At 39.4% G+C, this 22,497-nt stretch overlaps 1 protein-coding gene and 1 pseudogene across 2 annotated transcripts in view; one reads left to right on the top strand and one right to left on the bottom strand.

Annotated features, from left to right (window-relative positions):
* PRIM2 (DNA primase subunit 2) overlaps positions 1-22,497 on the bottom strand; it is a 319,663-nt gene that overhangs the window by 287,097 nt on the left and 10,069 nt on the right. Inside the window, exons 1-5 of one of the 2 annotated variants that reach the window (XM_025890615.2) lie at positions 18,386-18,486; positions 17,479-17,632; positions 15,135-15,238; positions 12,390-12,469; positions 10,883-11,003 (exon numbers count right to left, since the gene is read on the bottom strand). In XM_025890615.2, the coding sequence (XP_025746400.1) occupies positions 10,883-11,003; positions 12,390-12,469; positions 15,135-15,238; positions 17,479-17,632 (459 nt within the window). In that variant the 5' untranslated portion in view covers positions 18,386-18,486. Of the gene's footprint in view, positions 1-10,882; positions 11,004-12,389; positions 12,470-15,134; positions 15,239-17,478; positions 17,633-18,385; positions 18,487-22,497 lie in introns of those variants that run through there. The other variant, XM_025890617.2, reaches the window with a different exon arrangement.
* On the top strand, positions 7,255-8,476 carry LOC112837777 (PIN2/TERF1-interacting telomerase inhibitor 1 pseudogene; annotated as a pseudogene).

Genomic DNA, 22,497 nt, shown 5'->3' with positions numbered 1-22,497 from the left:
CTTTGGGTTAATACCCCATAGTATGATTGCTGGATCATAGGCTTGTTCTATTTTTAACTTTTTGAGGAAACTGCACACTGTTTTCCAGAGTAGCTGTACAAGTAAGTTTGCATTCCCACCAACAGTGCCAAGAGGGTTTCCCTTTGTCCTCATCCTCACCAACACTTGCTGTTTCTCATGTTGTTGATTTTAGCCATTCTGACGGTGTGAGGTGATATCTCATTGTAGTTTTGATTTGCATTTCCCCGATGGTAAGTGATGAGGAACATCTTTTCATGTGTCTGTTGGCCATCTGTAGGTTTTCTTTGGAGAAATGTCTGTTCATATCTTCTGCCCATTTTTAATTAGATTATTTGGGGGGCTGTTCAGTTTTATAAGTTCTTTATATACTTTGGACACTAGCCCTTTATCAAATACGTCATTTGCAAATATCTTCTCCCATTCCACAGGTTGCCTTTTAGTTTTGCTGGCTGTTTCCTTCACTGTACAGAGCTTTTTATTTTGATGTGTTCCCAGGAGTTTATTTTTGTTTTTGTTTGCCTTGCCTCAGGAGGCATATCTAGAAAAAAGTTGCTAGGGCCAATGTCAAAAAACCCACTGCCTATGTTCTCTTCTAGGATTTTTATGGTTTCAGGTATCCAAAATAGATTTTTTTTTAATTGCAGCAAAAACATATCAAATCTAATTAACCCCAAGCTTCTCCAAATACAGAGATTTGCTGCCTCTGGATCTGCCATATTACTAATATATATGCAAGGCACAATACTAACAACTCTATATGCTCTAAATTTTTTTGAAGATTTTATTTATTTATTTGAGAGAAAGAGAGCACAAGCAGTGGGAACAGGAGCAGAGGGAGAAGCAGACTCCCCACTGAGCAGGGAGCCTGACACAGGGCTCGATTCCAGCACCCTTAGATCATAACCCGAAGGCAGCCACTTAACCTACTGAGCCACCCAGGTGCCCCTACTCTAACTAATTTAAAACTCAAGAATCTCTGGTGAGGATTAGGATTATCTTCATTTTTTTTTTTTTTAAAGAGAGAGAGAACACAAGTAGGAGGAGGAACAGAGGGGAATGGAGAGGGAGGGGGAAAAAATCTCAAGCAGACTCCATGCTGAGCACAGGGCCAGATGCAGGGCTCGATCTCATAACCCTGATATCACGACCTGAGCCAAAACCAAGAGTCGGACAATCAACCGACTGAGCCACTCAGGCACTCCAGGATTATCCTCATCTTAAAAATGAGGAAACAAGTACAGATCAGAAAATTTACTCAAAATCACATACCTGATTGTCAAGTTTGGGATTGAATTTTATGCTACCTATAAGTCAAAAGTTAGCCTATTACTGTTTAATGGATGCTGACAGAAGACAAAGACTCCTGCATTAGAGACAAAGAAATGTATTACTCATAAGAAGCAGCAAGAGAGCCAAGACGTTGTGTCATTCTGCTTACCGTCAAGTTCCTTGGGGGGGAAAATGACACAGTCCAGATGAATGGTCAAGTAGAATGGGTTTGCACTACAGCAAGGAACACCGAGAAACAATCACTTTTAGAGCAAGCGGTAAGCAAGCCTCCTCTATATATCAGGAAAATATTATTTCATCCCTCAAGTTGCTTGTTAAAAACAGAGCTGTGAGAACGGCCTGGGTAAAGAGTGGTCAGGACCGTATTTTCTTCACATACCAAGCAAGACATCTAGGATCAGAAGGGGGGGTTCCGACACTGATATGCATCAGATGGGTAACTCAAACTCCATAAATACAACTGGACTGTTAACCACTATTAATAAACCACATTCAAAAACTTTATCATTGTTCCCCTAATTTAAAACTATAATTACTGAGGCCATTGAGGCCTCTCACTAAACCTGGCAAACTGAACATAAATATTTATTTCCATTAGTTCCACAACAAAATGAAAAGTGACAATAATGATATAAAAAGAATATAAACCACCAAGGACAAACAAAATAGTGGAAGTGGGAGTTCAACATGGTTTTGGAAAGTGAATGAAATTGTGCTAATTGATTGAAAAGAGAAAGCCACAACTTAAATCCCTAGAGAAAGAGATACTGAAGAGAGCGCTAATATTATCTCCAAGAAAACAATCATGAATTAGATGCACCATATACAAAAAATGAATGAAAAAAGAGAGAGAAAGAAAGAAAGAAGTCACCATAGTGAACAGTGGGCTCCTTGTTCTCTGATACAAGAATGTCAGCATTAAGACATAAATCACTTTGGAAAGAGATTGGAGGCTTCCTCTGAAATATTAACTTTGGCAAGGGTCATCAACCAATTATTTTTTAAAAAGTAATTGAATAATGCCCAATAGTAAATAAGCATCTCATATACTTCCATGTACACAATATAAACCCCAATCTTCCAGTCCACTTTTTAGTATCTCATTCTTAAACATAAACAAAGGGCCAAGGATCATTAGACACTTAAGAAAAACATTCAAGGGGCGCCTGGGTGGCTCGGTCGGTTAAGCATCTCACTTCAGCTCAGGTCATGATCTCAGGGTCCCAGGATCAAGCCCCGCATCGGGCTCCCCACTCAGCAGGGAGTCAGCTTGTCCCTCTCCCTCTGCCTCTCTCTCTGCCTGTACACACTTGCTCTCTCAAATAAATAAAATCTTTTTAAAAAATGATCCAACTATATGCTATTAGAGACACTTTAGAGTCAAAGACACAGTTGAAAGTAAAAAGATTGTTTTTTGCATGATATATCTTTTTTCAAACAAAAAAGATCTGAAATGCCTATCATAATATCAGACAACACAGACTTTAAAACAAAAAAATGTTACTAGAGATAAAGAGGAACATTTCATGATAAAACGGCCAATCCATCAAAAAGATGTAACAACTATAGATATTTATGCACCTAAAACCAGAGCCCCAAAATACATAAAACAAAAAATGGCAGAAGTGAAGACAGAAACAGACAATTCAACAATGGTATCTGAAGACTTCAATATCCCTCTTCTAATAATGAATAGAACAAATAAAAAGATCAGCAAGCAGAAGACTAGAAAACACTATCGACCAATAAGACCTAACAAACTATACCTACAAAACACTAACCAAATGCAATAGACATGCATTTTTTTTTTAAGATTGTATTTATTTAATTGACAGAGAGAGATACAGCAAGAGAGGGAACACAAGCAGGGGAGTGGGAGAGGGAAGCAGGCTTCCCACTGAGCAGGGAGCCCGATGCGGTGCTCAATCCCAGGACCCTGGGATCATGACCTGAGCCAAAGGCAGACATTTAATGACTGAGCCACTCAGGCGCCCAATAGACATGCATTCTTAATAAGCGCACATGGAACATTCTTCAGGACAAACCATACGCTAGGTCATAAAATAAGACTCAATAATTTTAAAAGGACTGCAGTCATACAAAATATGTTCTCAGACTAAAATGGAATTAAATTAAAAATCAGTAACAGGGCGCCTGGGTGGCTCAGTCATTAAGCATCTGCCTTCAGCTCAGGTCATGATCCCAGGGTCCTGGGATCGAGTCCCACATCAGGCTCCCCGCTCAGCGGGAAGCCTGCTTCTCCCTCTCCCACTCCCCCTGCTTGTGTTCCCTCTCTCGCTGTGCCTCTCTCTGTCAAATAAATAAATAAAATCTTTAAAAAAAAAAAATCAGTAACAGCAGCAAGTTTGGAAAATTCAAAAATACATATAAGGTGAGGGCACCTGGTGGCTCGGTTGGTTAAGCATCTGACTTCAGCTCAGGTCGTGGTCTCAGGGTCCTGGGATCAAGCCCCACTTCAGGCTCCCTGCTCAGTGGGGAGTCTGCTTCTCCCTCTCCCTCTGCCCCTCCACCTGCTTGTGTTTGCACATGCTCTCTCTCTTTCACTCTCTCTCAAATAAATAAAATCTTTGAAAAAAAATACACTCAAGTTGAACAACACCCAAAATAACCAATAAGTCAAAAAAGAAACAAAGAAAATACTTTGATATGAATGAAAACAAAACAACACAGCCAAAACTCACAGAATGCATCTAAAGCAGTGTTCAGAGGAGGGTTAATGTAAATGGTTACATTAAAAATGAAAAAAACACCTTGAATCAGTAACCTAAACTTTGACCTTAAGAAACTAGAAGAGCAAACTAAACCCTAAGCAAACAGAAGGAAGGAAATAATAGACTGATAAGTGATAATAAGTAGCAAAAATTAAAGACACATGAATAGAAAAAACAGTAGAGAAAAATTAACAAAACCAAATAGTTATTTGAAAAGATCAAAAAAATTGACAAACCTCTAACTCAATGACAGAAAAAAAAAAAAGACTTAGTAAAATCAGTAATAAAAGAATGAAAGGACATTACCAACCTTACAGAAATAAAAAGGATTTCTGAGGGGCGCCTGGGTGGCTCAGGTCATGATCCCAGAGTCCTGGGATTGAGTCCCACATTGGGCTCTCTGCTCAGCGGGGAGCCTGCTTCTCCCTCTTCTCCCTGCATGTGCTCTTTCTCGCTCTCTCTCTCTCTTTCAAATAAATTAATTAATTAAAAAAAAAGAAAAAGAAAAAGGATTTCTGAAACTAATGTAATATTGGATATTAATTATATTTCAATTTTTTTTAAGTAGGCTCCACACCCAGCATGGAGCCCAGTGCAGGGCTTGAACTCACAACCCTGGGATCAAGACCTGAGCTAAGAACAAGAATCGGATGCTTAACTGACTGAGCCACCCAGGTGCCCCTATATTTCAATTTTTAAAAAAGGATTACAAGGGATACTATGAACAAGTGTACATATCAATTAGATAACTCAGATGAATGGACAAATTCCTAGAAAACACAAATTACCGAAACTGACTCAAGAAGAAATAGAAAATTTGGATAGATCTATAATAAGAGTGAATCAGTAATTTTAAAACACCCCACAAAGAGATGCCTATGCCCAGATTCCCTGGTTAAATTCTACCACGTATTTAAAGAAAAATTAACACTAATCCTTCACAATCTCTTCCAAAAAAAAAACCCAAAAGAACAGGACACACTTCACACTTCCCAACCCCTTCTGAGACCAAGATTACCCTGATACCAAACCTAGACAATGAGATCACAAAAAAACTACAAACATCCCTTATCAATAAACACAAAAATCCTCCAAAAAATACTAGCAAATCATCCAGCAACATATAAAAAGGATCATACAGGGGCACCTAGGTGGCTCAGCATTGAGTCTGCTTGAGATTCTCCCACTCCCTCTGCCCATCTACCCCGCCACTGGTGCGTGCACACTCTCTCTCCAATCAATCAATCAATCAATCATACAGTATAACCAAGAGGAATTTATCCCAGGAATATCCCAGCAAGGATGGGACCAAAAATCAATTAATGTAACACACCATATTCACAAAATAAAGGACAAAATCATACCATCATCTCAACAGGTGCAAAAAAAGCACATGACAAAAATCCAACACCCTTTCATGATGAGAATGCTCAAATAAAATTAGAAGGAAATTTTCTCAATCTGAATAAAAGTCATCTATAAAAAACACATATCTAATATCATAGGTCAAAGAGAAAGACTGAATGATTTTTTCCCACTAAAATCAGGAACAAGACAAGGACGTCCACTACTGCCACTTCTATTCAACATTATACTAGAGATTCTAGCTAGGGAAATTAGTCAAAAATAAAGAAATAAAAAGCATCCAGATTGGAAAGTAATGAGTAAGATTCATCTCTATTTGTGAGACATAATCTCCTAAGGAATCCACTAAAACTTCTTAGTACTAAGAGTTCCATTAGGTTGCAGGATACAAGATCAATATACAAAAATCAATTGAACTTCTATACACTAGCAATAAACATTCCAAAAATGAAATAAAGAAACAACTCCACTTACAGTGACATTAAAGAATAAAATACTAAGGGGGTCACCTGGGTGGCTCAGTCAGTTAAGCATTTGACTCTTGATCTCATCTCAGGTCTTGATCTCAGGGTCATGAGATCAAGCTCCACCGTGGAGCTTACTTAAAAATCAAATTAAATTAAAATTTTTGAAAAATAAAGAGTAAGGGACACCTGGGTGGCTCAGTCGGTTAGGCATCTGCCTTCGGCTCAGGTCATGATCCCTGCGTCCTGGGATCAAGTCCCCAAAAGGGCTCCTTGCTCAGCGGGGAGACTGCTTCTCCCTCTGCCTGACACTCCCCCTGCTTGTGGGTGCTTGTGGGTACCTGCACACATTCTCACTCTCTCTCTCTCTGACAAATTTATAAATATATATATATTTTTTATATAAATATATATAAAACGGAGTATTACTCAGCCATAAAAAATGCAATCTTGCCCTTTGCAACAACATGGATGGACCTAGAAGATATAATGCTAAGTGCAATAAGTCAATCAGAGAAAGACAAATAACATACAATTTCATTCATATGTGGAATTTAACAAAACAAAACAACAACAAAGAGACAAACCAAAGAACTAATTCACATACAGAGAACAAACTGGTGGTTGCCAGAGGGGAGGTAGGTGGGAGGATGAGTGAAATACATAAAGGGAATTAAGAATATATTTATTGACAGGGCGCCTGGGTGGCTCAGTCGTTAAGCCTCTGCCTTCAGCTCAGGTCATGATTCCAGGGACCTGAGACCGAGCCCCACATCAGCCTCCCTGCTCTGTGGGAAGCCTGCTTCTCCCTCTCCCACTCCCCCTGCTTGTGTTCCTTCTCTCGCTGTGTCTCTCTCTGTCAAATAAATAAATAAAATCTTTAAAAAAATTGTTTTTATTAAAAAAATATATTTATTGTGATGAGCACTGAGAATTGTATAGAATTGTTGAATTGTTATATATTGTATACCTGAAACTAATACAACACTGTATGTTAATTATACTTAATTTTTAAAAAGAATTACACTAAGTGAAAGAAACCAGTAACAAGACCACAAGACATGATTCCATTTATATGAAAAGACCAGAATAGGCAAATTCAGAGAGACAGAAAGTAGGTTAGTGGCTTCCAAGGGATGAGAGGAAGAAATGAAAAGTGACTACTAATGGGTAGCATAATTCTCAAATTCTTTTCTAGGGTAATAAAATTGTTCTAAAACAGATAGTGGTGATGGTTGTACAACTCTGTGATTATACTAAAAACCAATAAATTGTACCTTTTATTTTTTTTCCCTTCCTCTAAGTTATACATTTTAAAAGGGTGAATTTCAAGATATGTGAATGCTATCTCAATAAAGGTATTATAAAATATTATGCTTCGCGAGCCGGCTGCTCGGTAGCCACCACCGCTCAGGTCCGGAGACTCGCGGCGCCCCAGGCTCTCGACATGTCAATGCTGGCTGAGCGAAGGCGGAAGCAGAAATGGGCTGTGGATCCAAGAAACACTGCGTGGAGCAATGACCATTCCAAGTTTGGCCAGAGAATGCTAGAGAAGATGGGGTGGTCTAAAAGAAAGGGTTTAGGGGTTCAGGAGCAAGGAGCCACAGATCATATTAAAGTTCAAGTTAAAAATAACCACCTGGGACTTGGAGCTACAATCAATAATGAAGATAACTGGATTGCTCATCAGGATGATTTTAACCAGCTTCTGGCTGAGCTGAACACTTGCCATGGGCAGGAAACAACAGACTCCTCAGACAACAAAGAAAAGAAGACTTTCAGCCTTAAAGAAAAGTCTAAAATCTCCAAAAACCATGTTCACTATATGAAATTCACAAAAGGGAAGGATCTATCATCTCGGAGCAAAACAGATCTTGACTGCATTTTTGGGAAAAGACAGAGTAAGAAGACTCCTGAGGATGATGATTCCAGCCCTGCCACTCCAGATGGGAATGTTTCTTCCACTACAACGACCAGTGCCTTCACCATCCAGGAGTACTTTGCCAAGCGGATGGCGGAGCTAAAGAATAAGCCAGAGGTCACAGCGGCAGGGCCTGACCTTGCAGAGAACCAAATAGAAAGAAAAAGGGGAAAGAAGAGAAAGGGGCAAAAGATAAAAATGTGGAGACTTACACTGAACCCCAAGCCAAGAAGAAGAGAGACCAAGTTGAACGGCAGCTCGGAGACCCTTGTTGGGATGAGAATTCTGGTGTTTCTGCTGAGGATGGAGAGGATTGTGTGTGGCCCCCTGATGACCAGGACATTACCCCAAAGCCCAAAAAAAGGAGAGAAAAGAAAAAACTACAAAAGCAAGTTGAGGTAGTAGTGGATGCTACGTTACACGACATACCAGTAAAGAAGACAAAGAAGAAGAAGAAAGGTTCCGATTCTCTCGAGCCAGGGCCTTCCAGCCATTCAGCTGTCAGGGCCCTGCAAGCAAACACCTTTGGCCTGAAGTCAGAGCAGAGTTAACCCAAGAGAGTTTGTACACATCTTTTGACATGCCCATGGGTTGCTGAGTCTCGCCCTCTCACCACATTTTTCCCAACACATCCCTGGAGAACTTTCTAATGTCCCAAATCATGGCTCTCATAAACAAATAAATTTCTTTTTAGACTGTGAACCCTTCAAAAAAAAAAAGGTATTATAAAATATTATACCTGTGATCTCATGTGGAATGTGGAATCTAAAAAAGCCGAATACACAGAAGCAGAGAACAGAATAATAACTGCCAGGGGCAAGGGGGTGGGGAAAAATGAGATGTTGGTCAAAGAGTCCACACTTCCACTGGCAAAATATCGTGGTGACTATAGTTAACAATACTGTATTCTATAACTGAAAGTTGCTATGAGAGTAAATTTTAAATGTTCTCACCATAACCACGACAAAATGGCAATTATGTGAGGTGAAGGATGTGTTAACTAGTCTTATTGTGGTAAACACTTCACAACATATACATGTATCAAATGATCATCTTGGACACCTTAAGCCTACATAATGCTATAGGTCAATTATGTCTCAATAGAGCTGGGGGAAGAAGACATACTGTATGATACTATTTATATAAAGTTCAGAATCAGGCAGAATTTATGATATTAGAAGTCAGGTAGTAGCTAACTTTAGGTGGGAGACAGGAGGTAGTGAATAGGAGGAGGCATAAGGTACACAGGCGATAGCAATGTTCCATTTCTTAACTTTGGTAATGATCACTTTGTGATACTTCATAGAGCTATACAGTTATGATCTATGCACTTTTCTGTACATAATTAAATTATAAAGTTTAAAAAAAAACATGGCTTTTGCTTAAAAAAATTATACTTGACAATATACAGACATTTTAAAATAAAAAATAGATCTTTAGGGGCACCTGGGTGGCTCAGTCGGTTAAGCATCTGCCTTCAGCTCAGATCATGATCCTGGGGTACAGGGATCAAGCCCCAGGTGGGACTCCCTACTCAGCAAGGAGTCTGCTTCTCTTCCCTTTGCCCCTTCCCCTGCTTGTGTTCTCTCTCTCTCAAATAAATTCTTTAAAAAAAAAAAAAAGAATAAAAAACATCTTCAAGGACACTTCTCTCTTTTTCTTTTCTTTCTCTCTCTCTCTCTTTCTTTCTTTATATATAAGTAGGCTCCATCCCCAGCACCCAGCATGGAACCTAAGGCGGGGCTTGAACTCACAACCCTGAGATCAAGACCTGAGGTGAGATTAAGAGTCAGACACTTAACTGATTGAGCCACCCAGGTGCCCTTCTCTATTCATTTCAACAGGAAAAAATAAACTATTTTTAATATAAAAGGATACATTAACTGTAAATGATATTAGCAATAATGGACTTCACTAAGGATCTAAGTTAAAAACAAACAAAAAAAAGGGAAAATGCATGGGGTTTGGGTCAGATGATCTAGACTCAACACTGTTCTATGCCAACGTAGATGTTTAGAAATCTCATGGGGCAGAAGCCTGGGTGGCTCAGTTGGTTGGGCGACTGCCTTTGGCTCAGGTCATGATCCTGGAGTCCCGGGATTGAGTCCCACATCGGGCTCCCTCCTCAGCAGGAATCTGCTTCACCCTCTGACACTCCCCCCTCTCATGCTCTCTCTCTCTCTTTCTCTCTCAAATGAATAAAATCTTTAAAATAAAAAAAAAAGAAATCTCATGGGGTTCTTAGGAGAAAGGAGAGAAACTGCACAAAGTGCTTCCCTCACACATAATCAACACTAAATGTCTATCAAATGTTTGTTTACTTCCCTTCATGCCATCTCTTTCCACCAACTCAATAACCCACACTGTTTCTGTACACCATGAGTATATTTTCCACTTCTCAGAACAATGTCTTTCACTCCAACTTCTACTTTATTTGGCCTCAAGTCACTCATTCTAACACCAAAATGGTGACTCACTCAATCCTACTAACATCTAAGTGCTCCATGAATTTTTCTGCCTTCCCTCCACAGCACAGATCATCCTAAAAAACATAAATCCTATTTCCACCCACAATACTTACACTTGCTAAATACATCCCAGACATTTCTTTTTTATATAGTTACAATATGTAAATCATTCAGATTTGTCTGCAAAATAATTTTTAAAACTCCTCAGAGATTTTACCAACAACTGACTTTTAAAACAAAGTCTAAACTATATTTCATTACTGGAAATAAATACTACCTACCACTTCTCTATTTCCTTTAATACATTATTAGCCTTAAATCTTCGGCCTAGAAGATTTTGGTTAAAGACGAACCTGTATAAATTAAATTTTTTTGTGCTTGCACAAGTCACATATTTAATAAAGTCACTAAATGTGAGACTTTGATACTAAGGAGCCCCTTTTCTTCCAGTCATGGAAAAGGAAAGGTTCCTTGTGCAAAGCCAACAGCTATTCTTTCAGGCAGGTACTTCAGAAGAAAATGTAAAGAAAAAGAATGCCAGACATTAATACTAGCACTTAAGGCCAACAGGAAGGGAGAACGATGAAAACAATTTGAAAATGGATACAAAACTATACTTACAGCCTCAAAGTGCAAATGGCTATCCTTTAAGAAATTCTGAATTTTGTCCTTGGGTAAAATACTGAATCGAAATCGAAGGAGATCCATTTCTTGTTGAATGAACCAGCGTCTAAGATCCTCACTGAAATGGAGACAGGGAAATGGTAAGCATAAATGAAAAGCCCAATATTATTTTAAAAGTCCACCAATTATTAAATTCAAGAAATTTTTATGAAATAAAATTCAAACATAAGCAAGATGCCAAAAGACAGAAGCTAAAAGCATACAAGTCCTCTAGTATAATCAAGAGTACAGATACATGGCACACAATCTACCAGGGATGTGCTGGACATGGGGAGAGAGATTATGAATATAAAATTAAAAGAATTAAATACAGAATACCTTGAGCCTAGCTGATTATCAAATAATATAAAAGAACACAGTTCATTGCATTTAACTGCAAAATAGTCATTTACATTAGAAAATGGGATATTCCTTCAGCCTAAGGTGGTTTCATCAATGCCAAATAAATACCAAATTTTTTAAAAGTAACTTTATCTCAAAAAAAAGTAACTTTATCTCTGAATAGATTATGATCAGAGAAACTCTGAAAGTAAACTGCTTACAGCTTCATAGTTTATAATTTCACAAAATTTAATATGTGCAAGTATACCTCAATTTTTTAAAAGCTAACATATAAATATATTAATTCATAAAATATATAATGGGCATTATTGTTGTCACAAAATAATTATACGACTGCATGTATATATAATTTAGTTTTTTTTCCCAAGTGACTTTCACAGATTGTCAGCAATTCATTTACTGCATTAATTACATAAAATGCACATGCTTTTTTACAAAAGAAAAACTCCAGGACCAAACACGGTGAATAATTTCTCAGTTATAATCTTGTGATAGAAAACAATTTCAAGATTCTCATTTGCTAAGCCTATTAATAGAAAGAAACAGGGAAAAAAAAAAAACAATAAGTATGCTATTTAGCCAAATTAATGCAGGGAAAAAAACACAAAGTTTAAAAAAAAAAAAAAGGAACTAACTCCTTCTCCCTCTGGGTGGCACTATATTATAACAAATGAACTAGCAAAGGAAAAGATCTTATCTAATGGGCACTAGCCCATACATCTCAACTTCTAAAAATCTGTACCAAATACAAGTATATGTTTGAGTCATTATTTCTTATAAACAGTGCCACTATTTTTTTCTGGGAAAATAGTACCAAAAGTCCTTCTTCTTCCTGAAATCCCGTCCAATTTCAAATCCCTAATGAAGAGCCTGTCCCATGAAGCTAATAAGTGTTTCAACAGTCAAATTTTACAAAAGAATTTTTTCAATATTTTTTAGTAAACTGACTTCAAACAATTCGCTACAGCAGTGTTCAACTCATCAATCGCCAGTTTCTGATGTTATTCTGAGTTTTTCAATGTTGAATACAATACATGTCAGCTTCCCATGTACCAATTTATAACCCAAGATACCCGATTCAACTATGAGACTGTATACTCACGACTGGCAATAAGCAAGGCGTAAAATAAAGTGAGAAATATGATCTTTTCTTCGTGGTTCATACTCATTCTCTAAGTTTTCCTAAAAATAATGGCACATGAGTAAGATAAATGCATTGGAATGGTAAGAAGTATAAAGAATTACAGAGTCATCATAAGCCAATGGTAAAGTTAAAGTTTCATATACAAATTTCATAATTTGCTTTCCAAGATAATTATCATTTCATGTAAGGTAGCAATCAAGTGAAATGAGAACTGAACTGATATCAACAAAACCTGCTAGGTTTGGACTCCACTCTCTCTTCCTATCAAATCCTCTCCTAACTTCCTTTCTTACCCAGCCCATACCCAGGGCTCTCACCTCTTCAACCACCTCTTGCAGCAACCCTCAACTGCTTTCATTTAACCATTTGGCAAAACCTGAATCTTAAATAAATCTACAGCTACACTCTACAGTCCTATTCCCAAAACACTGAGAACCTCTGAGGAAAAAAATACACAATTACTGAGAATTTGGAATATTAAAAATTCACAACCCCTAACACGAACTGGACCTTTACAAGCACCAAGGAATCCTTCTTATTCAAGTCCAACACAGTTAAGAGCGAACAAGTCTTGAGCACTTATGAGGTACCAGGCACTGTTATAAGCATTTTTAATCTTATTAACCCATTTAATCCTTTAAAAAAATCTCTATGAAGTAAGCACTACCAAAACCCTATTTTAAAGATGAGGAAACTGAGGCACGGGGCTATAATTTTTCCAGGGTCACAATGCTTATGAGCAAGAGAACAGGGATGTGAGACATAATCATCTTTCCTCACTCTTAGAAATCCTGTTTCAGTCTTCACTAGCTGACCCAAGCTCCCTGCCACATCACTTTCCCTTCTCTCTCAACAGGTAACTTCACCTACTTTACACAAATTAAAGGCCACGGGCCAACTTCTTCAGCTCCAAACTTCTGCATTCACACTGTACTACTCTCCCTTCCAACTCTGTGGACAAAAGATCTCTCCCTCCTCCTATATAAGCTAATCCCTAAACCTAAGCCATGCAACCCATCTACTCTTTTGTCCTAAGGATCTTGATTTATCAAATGCTCTCTCAAACTCCCCTCTTCTTTCTCTTCCAGATTTCTTTGCTCAGCTTATAAGCATGTTCAAGTATCTCCTGTCATGTAGGTCTTCTCTTTTCCCTATAAATTCTTCTTTATTCAGACCTATTTCTCCTGTCTTTTCAGCTAGCCATCTTAAGCGTACATATCCCATACCCACCTCTCTCCTCCAAACACTGCCATCATTGGCTTCTGCCTCTATCTACAAGGCCCCACAGAGCTGATAAATCCAACGGATTCCGTACAATTCATCTTACATGATCCTAACCTTCTGAAATTATGCAGTTAAGAGTACCACCATGGAGACAAAATGTCCAGATTTGAATCTTGGCTCCACCATTTACTAAATTATAAGCTGGGCCAGTTAGGTAGCTTATCAATAACTCCATTCCCTTATCTATAAAATAGGGGTGACAACACTACCTGCCTCATAAGACTGTTAACTGGATTACATGGGTTAATATATGTAATGTGCTTAGAACAATCTCTGGGATACAGTAAATAAGCATAATATGAATGCTTGCTATTGTTACTGCTATGGTATCAATATTTATACCATGATCATTATTATATCAACTCCAGCCTTCCTTGGCTACCATGCCACTATTATCCCCGATGATCTCCTACCTCAGGCAACTCCTTCTCAATCTCCTTCCCAGACTCCCCCACTTCTACTTCACTTTAAATATTGGTATTCTTTACATCCTGTCTGCCATAATCTTCTCACTCAAATATTTTCCTCCTCCTGAAGATACCAACCTTCCTCTTAAATCCATACCTCCACTCCAGATGTCTCCTAAGTCCAACCTGAATGCATAACCAACTATCCACTAGGCATTTCCAAGAGCACCTCAAATTCATGTCTAGAACTCAACATCTTCCTTCTAAGACTTGCTTCTCCTCCTGTATATCACCTCTCAAAATACTATCACCATCCACTTAGTTGTCCTAACCAGAAACCTGGGTGTCATTCCTAACTCTCCCTGCAATTAGTTACTAAAATCTTTTCATTCGACCTTCATAATATCTTTTAATTTCAGTCCTATTCTCCCCATTCAATTCAGTCTCATCATTTCCAGGCTAACTGGTTTTCCTCCTACCAGACAAGGCCCACTCAATCTGCTACTGGCAGTCATCTCCCCAAAATAAAAATCTGATCACATCTATCAGATTCGGTTCCAGCACGACCTGGAATTGGGACGCCTTCCCAAACCTCCCCGGTGTGAGCTGGGTAATTATAGGTGCTCTTGGGAGTTCTGGAGCACGCATTTAACAGCACCCTTCATGCTGTGGTGCACAGGGTACACCCGGCAATGTCTGGAGATATCTACTAGGCAGAAGTCAGAAATGCTAATGAGCATCCTAGAGTGCAACAGAACATTCCCTGCACCAAGAAATTATCAGGCCCAAATGTCAATAGTCCCGAGGTTGAGGAACCCTGCTATATTATAATCATCTGACTACATGTCAATCACCCCTAATGGACTGCAGATATCCCTTCAAGCAGAGTCTATGCTTTATTAGTCTTTTTTAAAGCCCTGTGCCTAATATGAGATCTTTCCCACAACCAAGACTCACTATATATATATAATATATACAAACTGAAGAACATTTCTTTCCCACTTTTACTTACTCTGAAGGAAAACTTGAGCTTTCTTATCTCATTCTCCAACTTACTCTGGTATGGCTCAGTTCCTTTCACATAGCTCACACCAAGATTTTCAACTGCTTTTAGCACTAGAAAATATTTTAAAAACAGAAGAAAAAAATGTATGATTGCAAGATAATTTTTAAAAACTAAGTCCTAAGACAAAGTCTATGAATAGCAATCCCATAATTACTTGTTTTTAAAAGATGACAAGTTGTGAGGCGCCTGGGTGGCTCAGATGGTTAAGCGCCTGCCTTCGGCTCAGGTCATGATCCCAGGGTCCTGGGATCGAGTCCCACATCGGGCTCCCTGCTCCTTGGGAGCCTGCTTCTCCCTCTGTTTCTCTCTCTCTCTCTCTCTCTCTCCCTCTGCCTCTCATGAATAAATAAATAAAATCTTTAAAAAAAATAAAATAAAATAAAAAATGACAAGTTGTAATGGCTTTATTTTCTGCAAGTACGTTATACAAATTACATAAATTTATGGGAAAATAATCTCCATCCATGTGCAGAAAATATATATGTCCCATAACATAATCTAATACCAGGGATTCTCAAAAGAGGAGAGGGATGGGGGATCATTACTGTGTACTGAGCCACCACTGCTGAGGAATTCAAGTGTGTTGTTATTAAAAAAAAATTAGGCATCCCTGTTTGCATCCCTCATGTGGAGCTGTCAGTTTGCTTCATTTACTCAGCAGAGACTCACCAGAAAAAATAGTCCTTCCTTAACTGATGAGGTAGAGGAGAAGACCCAACAGTGAAGAAGCAAAACCCTTCAATGATCCAAGTGAACTGTGCTGAATAGATGTACATAACTGTTCAAAGGTTCCCAAAGCACCTTGTCAATCCTTCCTCAGATGAATTCTACTTCCATCATTATGAAAAGCATTTTTATAATTCAAGAATGAAAAACTTCCAAAATGAATCCTGAACATAAAGCCATGCCCCACACGCACCTTATTATGGTATCCCAAACTAAACTAATTCTCTTCCCCTCCGTCCTGCCCCTCTTCCCGCCATCCCCATCTCCACTAGCACAGTTTCTAACCACCAGATCATCCAAAATGGAATTTCAGCCATCTCACCTGCCCCTCACTCCTCACATCCAATCACCAAATCCTGTCAGGAATACCTCCTCAGTAAATGGCTCCCTTCCTATCCCTGACACTGTTACTGCCTTAGTTCAGGCCTTCACCATCTCACTCCAGAAGTGCCAAACCCAAGGGGCACTTTTCAATCACCATCTTAATCTCTATGAAGCATCCGACACTGCTAAGCTTCCTAAAACCCTTTTCTCCCTTGTCTTCACTCTTCACTCAACAAGCACTGAGTGCTCCCTCTCTGTATTAGCTGTTGTCACTCTGCTCTATTTTTTTTTAAGATTATTTATTTATTTGACAGAGAGAGCACAAGCAGGTGGAATAGCAAGCAGAGGGAGAGGGAGAAGCAGGCTCCCTGCTGAGCAAGGAGCCCGAAGTGGGGCTCGATCCCAGGACCCTGGGATCATGACCCGAGCCGAAGGCAGTTGCCCAACCAACTGAACCACCCAGGTGCCCTGTCACTCTGCTCTTCTAAAAGTGACTAACAGTATCTTACCTTACCTTCTGATTTTCCCGCAAGGATATCCTGGAACATAAACTCAGAAGACACTGCTATTATTTGTTTCAGTTCATGCCCAGCTTATTTCTTTCTTTCACTAACACACAGAGAATAAGTAGGGCAACAGTACAACTGCCACATCCTTCTTACAACCCAATATTACACCATTAGCTTGGCACAAAATGCCGCTGGTTATCCATTCTTCTCCACCTAACTTAAACTTGTCACTGTTCCCTCAAATATAACATTCTCACTCGTGCCTCCAAGTCTCTGTACAGTCCATTATCTCAGCTTGAAAAAGCTTTTACTTTTCTTTTGAGAAATTTCTATTCATCCTTTGAGGTCCAGATTACATTTCAACTTCTCTAAGCAGCCTTACTTACTCAGCCTAAGTCACTCCCACCTCTGTTTCAAGAGCACCACTATTTACCTCTAATAAGACACTTAAAATACTAAATTATGATTATTATTTTGGATGTGGGTATCTATGTACTAGAATACAGCTTCAACGAATATGAGAATTACACCTATTCATCTGAAAATCCCCACCCAACCTAGAATATAGTGGCATTCAATAAATATACACCATACAGTAAATAAAATAGCAAGCCCTCAATAAATATTTCTTGAATGAATTGAATGAAGGAAATAAATTACTCTCATTCATTCCCCCAAATTTTAAGTGAAGTTCTCAAGAACATACAAACTCTAATTCAAGTATCACTCACATTTAACTCTATCGATAGCCAAGCTTTCAAACTCGATCAAAGATATGCTTTCAGAAGGTGGCTCCAAGTAAAACTGAAGGCTATGAGGGTAGCAAACATTCCTTTGGTCACCTGTCAACCTCAGTTTTTTCCGCTTTCCTCCAGAAAACTGCATCTCGTTACCGTGGAAGGAAACATAAAATGGTTAAAATAATGGCAAATGGCGTTGAAAACAAACAACAAATGCAAAAAATAACTTCACATACACAGAAAAAAACTGAAGGGCATGCATAAAATGTTAACAGTGATTATTCCTGGGTAATATGTCTTTTTGTATTTTCCAGATTTTCTACAACACACCTGTAACAATTCTGTAATGGGAGTGAGGGCCGTGTGTGCAAGGTAAAATGCAGGTGGTGGTCATAACTTCCAGCAACATCAAAGCCAGGCTATGTTGCCTGTTCACTATGGGTCTGTGTGCCACCGCCCTTGTATCTCTGCAGTCCCAAGAGTTAAGATGAGATTTTATACGGGTTGCAATCGTGAATTTGGAGGAAAGCACGGTAGGTTCTGGTTTCCGGAGAAGAGATTTAATGGACCAGGTCCAGTTACTCACTTCCTATCTCATGACCCTGGGAAACAGTACAGGTCTTTCTAATCCAATCTTTCCGAACTCCCTGTAGGAAGCACCCACAAGCTCCTTATAAAAATTACCCCCCTCGATCCTACCCGAGCCCTTCGGCGAAGCTTCTCTCTCAACTCGCGGGCACCTGCGTCTCTGCCCCAACCAACCAATACCCAATTCCCCGCCCCCACCATGTCATCCTTCGGCTCTCACCGCTGACAAAGTGCTCTCCCTTCTTTCCCCACTTGCAAGCCTCAACACCAAGATTACTGTCCGTCCTAAAGCCGCAGGAGACCCTCTTACCTGCAACCACACAAAACACGAAAAACCCAAACCAAGTGGCGCTGTTCTCAGATGGCGGGAGAGTTCATATGGGATCGGAAACGGAAGTAACGAGACTACAAAGCCCGCCCTCCGAACGTCCCGCCCACACAGCGCGCGCGCACGCGCCCTGCGCATGCTCCCTGCGGCGCTCGTGGGTTCCTAGGGCATTTAACCCATTTTGCCAGTTTAAAATTATTTAAATACGATCGTTTGTGTTTCCAAATTATAGGCTGCACCTCCTGCATGTGCTGCCGGTACCTTTGATGATTGAAACTGGGGTACCGGAAGGCTAGCGGCAGAAATTTCCGCGCTCCCAAGGGTATGGAGCTTTAACCCACGGGGCTAGACTGATCACTCGAGCTAGCGGAGGAATAGGCGTTTACCGAGCTCGTTTTGCAGACGGCTCACTATTAGGGGCACTGTTTTTTCTTGTTTAATCTTTCAGCGACCCTATAAGGTAGGTTGTATTACCCACATTTTAACAGATGAGAAAGTAGAAGCTAAAAGATGAGCGTTAGTTTGCCCATCTATGCACAGTACGTTTTGTTTTCTCCTATGGGACGGCAAGCCCCATAAAGACAGATTCTACCTTCAGTTCCTCCTCTCCCACGCCCCACAAAATAACTGGAACTAGAATGCATGAATGCACACACGCAGAAATCGCTCTGGGGCCTACAGAAATTAGAGGAGATTAGGCTGAGAGAGAAGTAGCGGTCCATCAGAAGCTGTGGGTCAGGGGCGCCTGGGTGGCTCAGTCGTTAAGCGTCTGCCTTCGGCACAGGTCACAATCCAGGGTCCTGGGACCGAGCCCCGCATCGGGCTTCGCCGGAAGCCCGCTTCTCCCTCTCCCACTCCCCCTGCTTGTGTTCCCTCTCTCGCTGTCTCTGTCTCTCTCTGTCAAATAAATAAATAAAATCTTTAAAAAAAGAAGAAGCTGTGGGTCAAAGCCACACCAACTCCTACTGAGAGCTCTAGGCTTTTCAAGAGCGAAATAAGCTTCCCCTTGTGGCCTCTAGGAGGCGTGCCTCACTAAAGTGGCTGAGGAAAGATCTAGTAAAGGTAATGCAGGTGAAGAGCAATTTGAAATGAAATGTTCAAATTTTTAGAAATGCAAAATATATCGAAACCATACCAAACCTCAAAGCACCTACCCATCATGGACCAAACTGCCTAGCACTGACTTTGTATGAGGACGTGTTCTAAGTGATTTCCATATCAACTCATTTTATTCTCATAACTATGAGCTAGGTTATAAGATAAGGAAGCCATAGAACAGAGAAAGAAGTTATGCTACTTCAAAGATCACCCAAGTGATAGGGCCAGGTTCAAGGTGAGGGAGACTGTCTCCAAGCACCACAGTGCTAACCAGCATACAGCACTAATTCCACGGTATGACAGCAGTGTCTCACTTTGATTCTTTCCTCTATCGGGCAATGTAATTAACATAATCTGGTACAAAGAAGACACCTGAAAGCATGAGAACTGCCTGAAAAAACCTGGAGCACAGATGATAAGAACATTTACATGAATACTCTGGATAGGGAACGAATGTAAATAAATTACAAAGAATTCTAAAGATTTGACTATAAAAATGTAAAATTGGGCATCTAAAAAAAATCACAAAATGTTCTGCAGTGATCAAACTAGGGGAAAGGTTTACCATAACTAACACCATCGAAGTGTAAAGAGCTTTTGTAAGTTAATTAGAAAAAAATCCTGATACAAATTGAAAAATGGGAACAGAACAGCAACAAATAAGCAGTGATAAAATGTGAAAAAAAAAACGTTTATCACTGGCAGCAACGAAATTTTCCTCTACAAAATTGGCAAAGATTTTACAATGAAAATACTCGGTACTGCGCAAAGTCCACTATGATGAGCTCACATAGGAATTGATTGTGGTGCCTCAAGTCTGGAGTACAATATAATAATGTGTATTGTGAGCCCTAAAAGAATTCATACAGTTTGACATAATAATTTCACGTATATGAATCTGTTCAGAAATGGACACAAAAATTCGTGCTCAAGGAACTTCATTACACCACTGTAAGAGTGAAAACCCAGAAAAAAGAATAATAAATGATAGCATTGTCATATCCTGGGACATTACACAGCCATTCAAAATACATGTTTTTGAAGAATATTGACTTGGGAAAATGCTCAGGATACCATTAACAGCAGAATACATAAAACCACATATGCCATATGAGCCCAATTTTGTAAAAACATTACCTAATTGATAACAAGTCATTTTTAAATTACTTTTCCTAGTAAATAAAATTTTAGAAATTTTGGAAAATGTTAAAAAGAAAATTCACCTATATGCTGCTATCTGCTTATACTGTCACCCAGGGACAGACACTGTTAACATTTTGTTTTAAGCAATAAAACTTCATGGTTGGTGAGAATGAATGAATGCAAGATACTTTTGACATACTAATACATTTTTCTGCAATGCTTCTGACTTCCACAAGGAGGCTGCCCTCTGCAACTCCTCCCTCCACTTGTGCACCAATCCCTAATTTCCCCTCTTACAATCTAGGCAGATGGTACCCATTGCGATTAAAATTTGAGGTGCAAGACAGCCACTCTGAACTATAGTTTTTATTTAACTTTTCTTAGCTTTGTCCTCAGTCCCATCTTAAATTAGCCCACCTTTAACTTAAATGTCAATAGCCCTTTCTCTACAGTGGTTGATATCTTTTCAATAGTTCTTTGGACTATAAAAAAACAATTAGTCTACTACAAACATAATAATGCTTTACATTACTGGCAACTAAGTCACTGGCCGTGAGGTAGACTATAGGGGTATTTTATGGTATTTTTAAAGTTCTGTTTTAATCATTCAAAAACATCTGAAGACTTTCCACAGCATGGCCCCAAGATTTAATGACTTTACTGCCTACCACTGCCCTCCAGACTATACTCTGAAATACCAACTCTTTCCCTCTTAAAAGAGTTGCACTTCCCTAACTTGTGTCTCTCTTTGTGGTGATGCCTCTACTTCAAAAGCCCTAACCACCCCTCCTGTAAGAATTTTATCTATCCTTCAAGTAGTCAACTGCTGCCTTCCTCCATCCTACTGAGCCTTTGCTTACGCCACCTTGACTGCTCCTCATTTAAACTGCCATGTTCTTTGTAATTCCATATAGTATCATTCTTTTACTAGTTATATCCCTATACTACAGAGGTTCTTAATCTTTTGAGAACATGAACCACTGGATGATTTGATGAACACACTCCTCAGAATACCCTCCTTTGGTCATTACCTCACCATGAAGAGTACTTTCCATATTGAGAGGCAATTATAATACACATCTACACATCACAGTACCAATAATGCACAACAATGTTATACATTTCAGTAACCATATTTGGTAAATCACTGCAAGCTCTTTCGTGTATTTATTTCCTCAAAAGAAAATGGATTCACACAATGCTCAGCCCTGGTAACCAAGACGCACATAAATTATGGACCTCAACCTCACAGTCCGGGGGAGGAAAAACACGTATAAACATATAACTTTTACTTCCACTAGACCATAAACATCTCAAAAACAGGGACGAGTATGCCATTCATCTTTGTAACCCCAGGGTACGGCACTCCAAGGACTGCCAACAAATATTTATTACACTGAATTATTGTAAAATATGAAAGATATATTAAAAAAAAAACTGACGGGCTCAGCCTGACTTGCAACAGATGGTTTGAATCAAAGGTGGTTCCAACATATAAAACTTCAAGTCCTCATCTGAAAACTCCATACACATTCCTTCCAGAATGACTTGGCTCCCCAGTTTAGCCTATAATAAGCACAGAGTACCATCTCTGACGAAATTTCCATGAATCATCACTGCTCAATTCAGTGCCTTTCTGGACATTACCCAGCTACACGCAGACTGCCTCACAGGGCATTCACTCTTAGATGACTCCACAGCTCCAAGAGTTCTATCTTGTAGTGTGTCACACTTACAATTAAAATTTTAGTTGCCATGCTTGGTAAAATCAAAGTGAGTGCTCATTCTTCCCCTGTGCAGGGTGTGCCGCCCTAAAAACCAAAGGTGTGGTACATTTCCTTCCGCAGTGTGAA

The sequence above is a fragment of the Callorhinus ursinus genome, unplaced genomic scaffold (assembly GCF_003265705.2).
Source record: "Callorhinus ursinus isolate GAN/ISIS: 27379988/994484 unplaced genomic scaffold, GSC_fseal_2.0 scaffold22, whole genome shotgun sequence".
NCBI lineage: Eukaryota > Metazoa > Chordata > Mammalia > Carnivora > Otariidae > Callorhinus > Callorhinus ursinus.
This window is presented reverse-complemented; position numbering and strand designations above follow the sequence as displayed.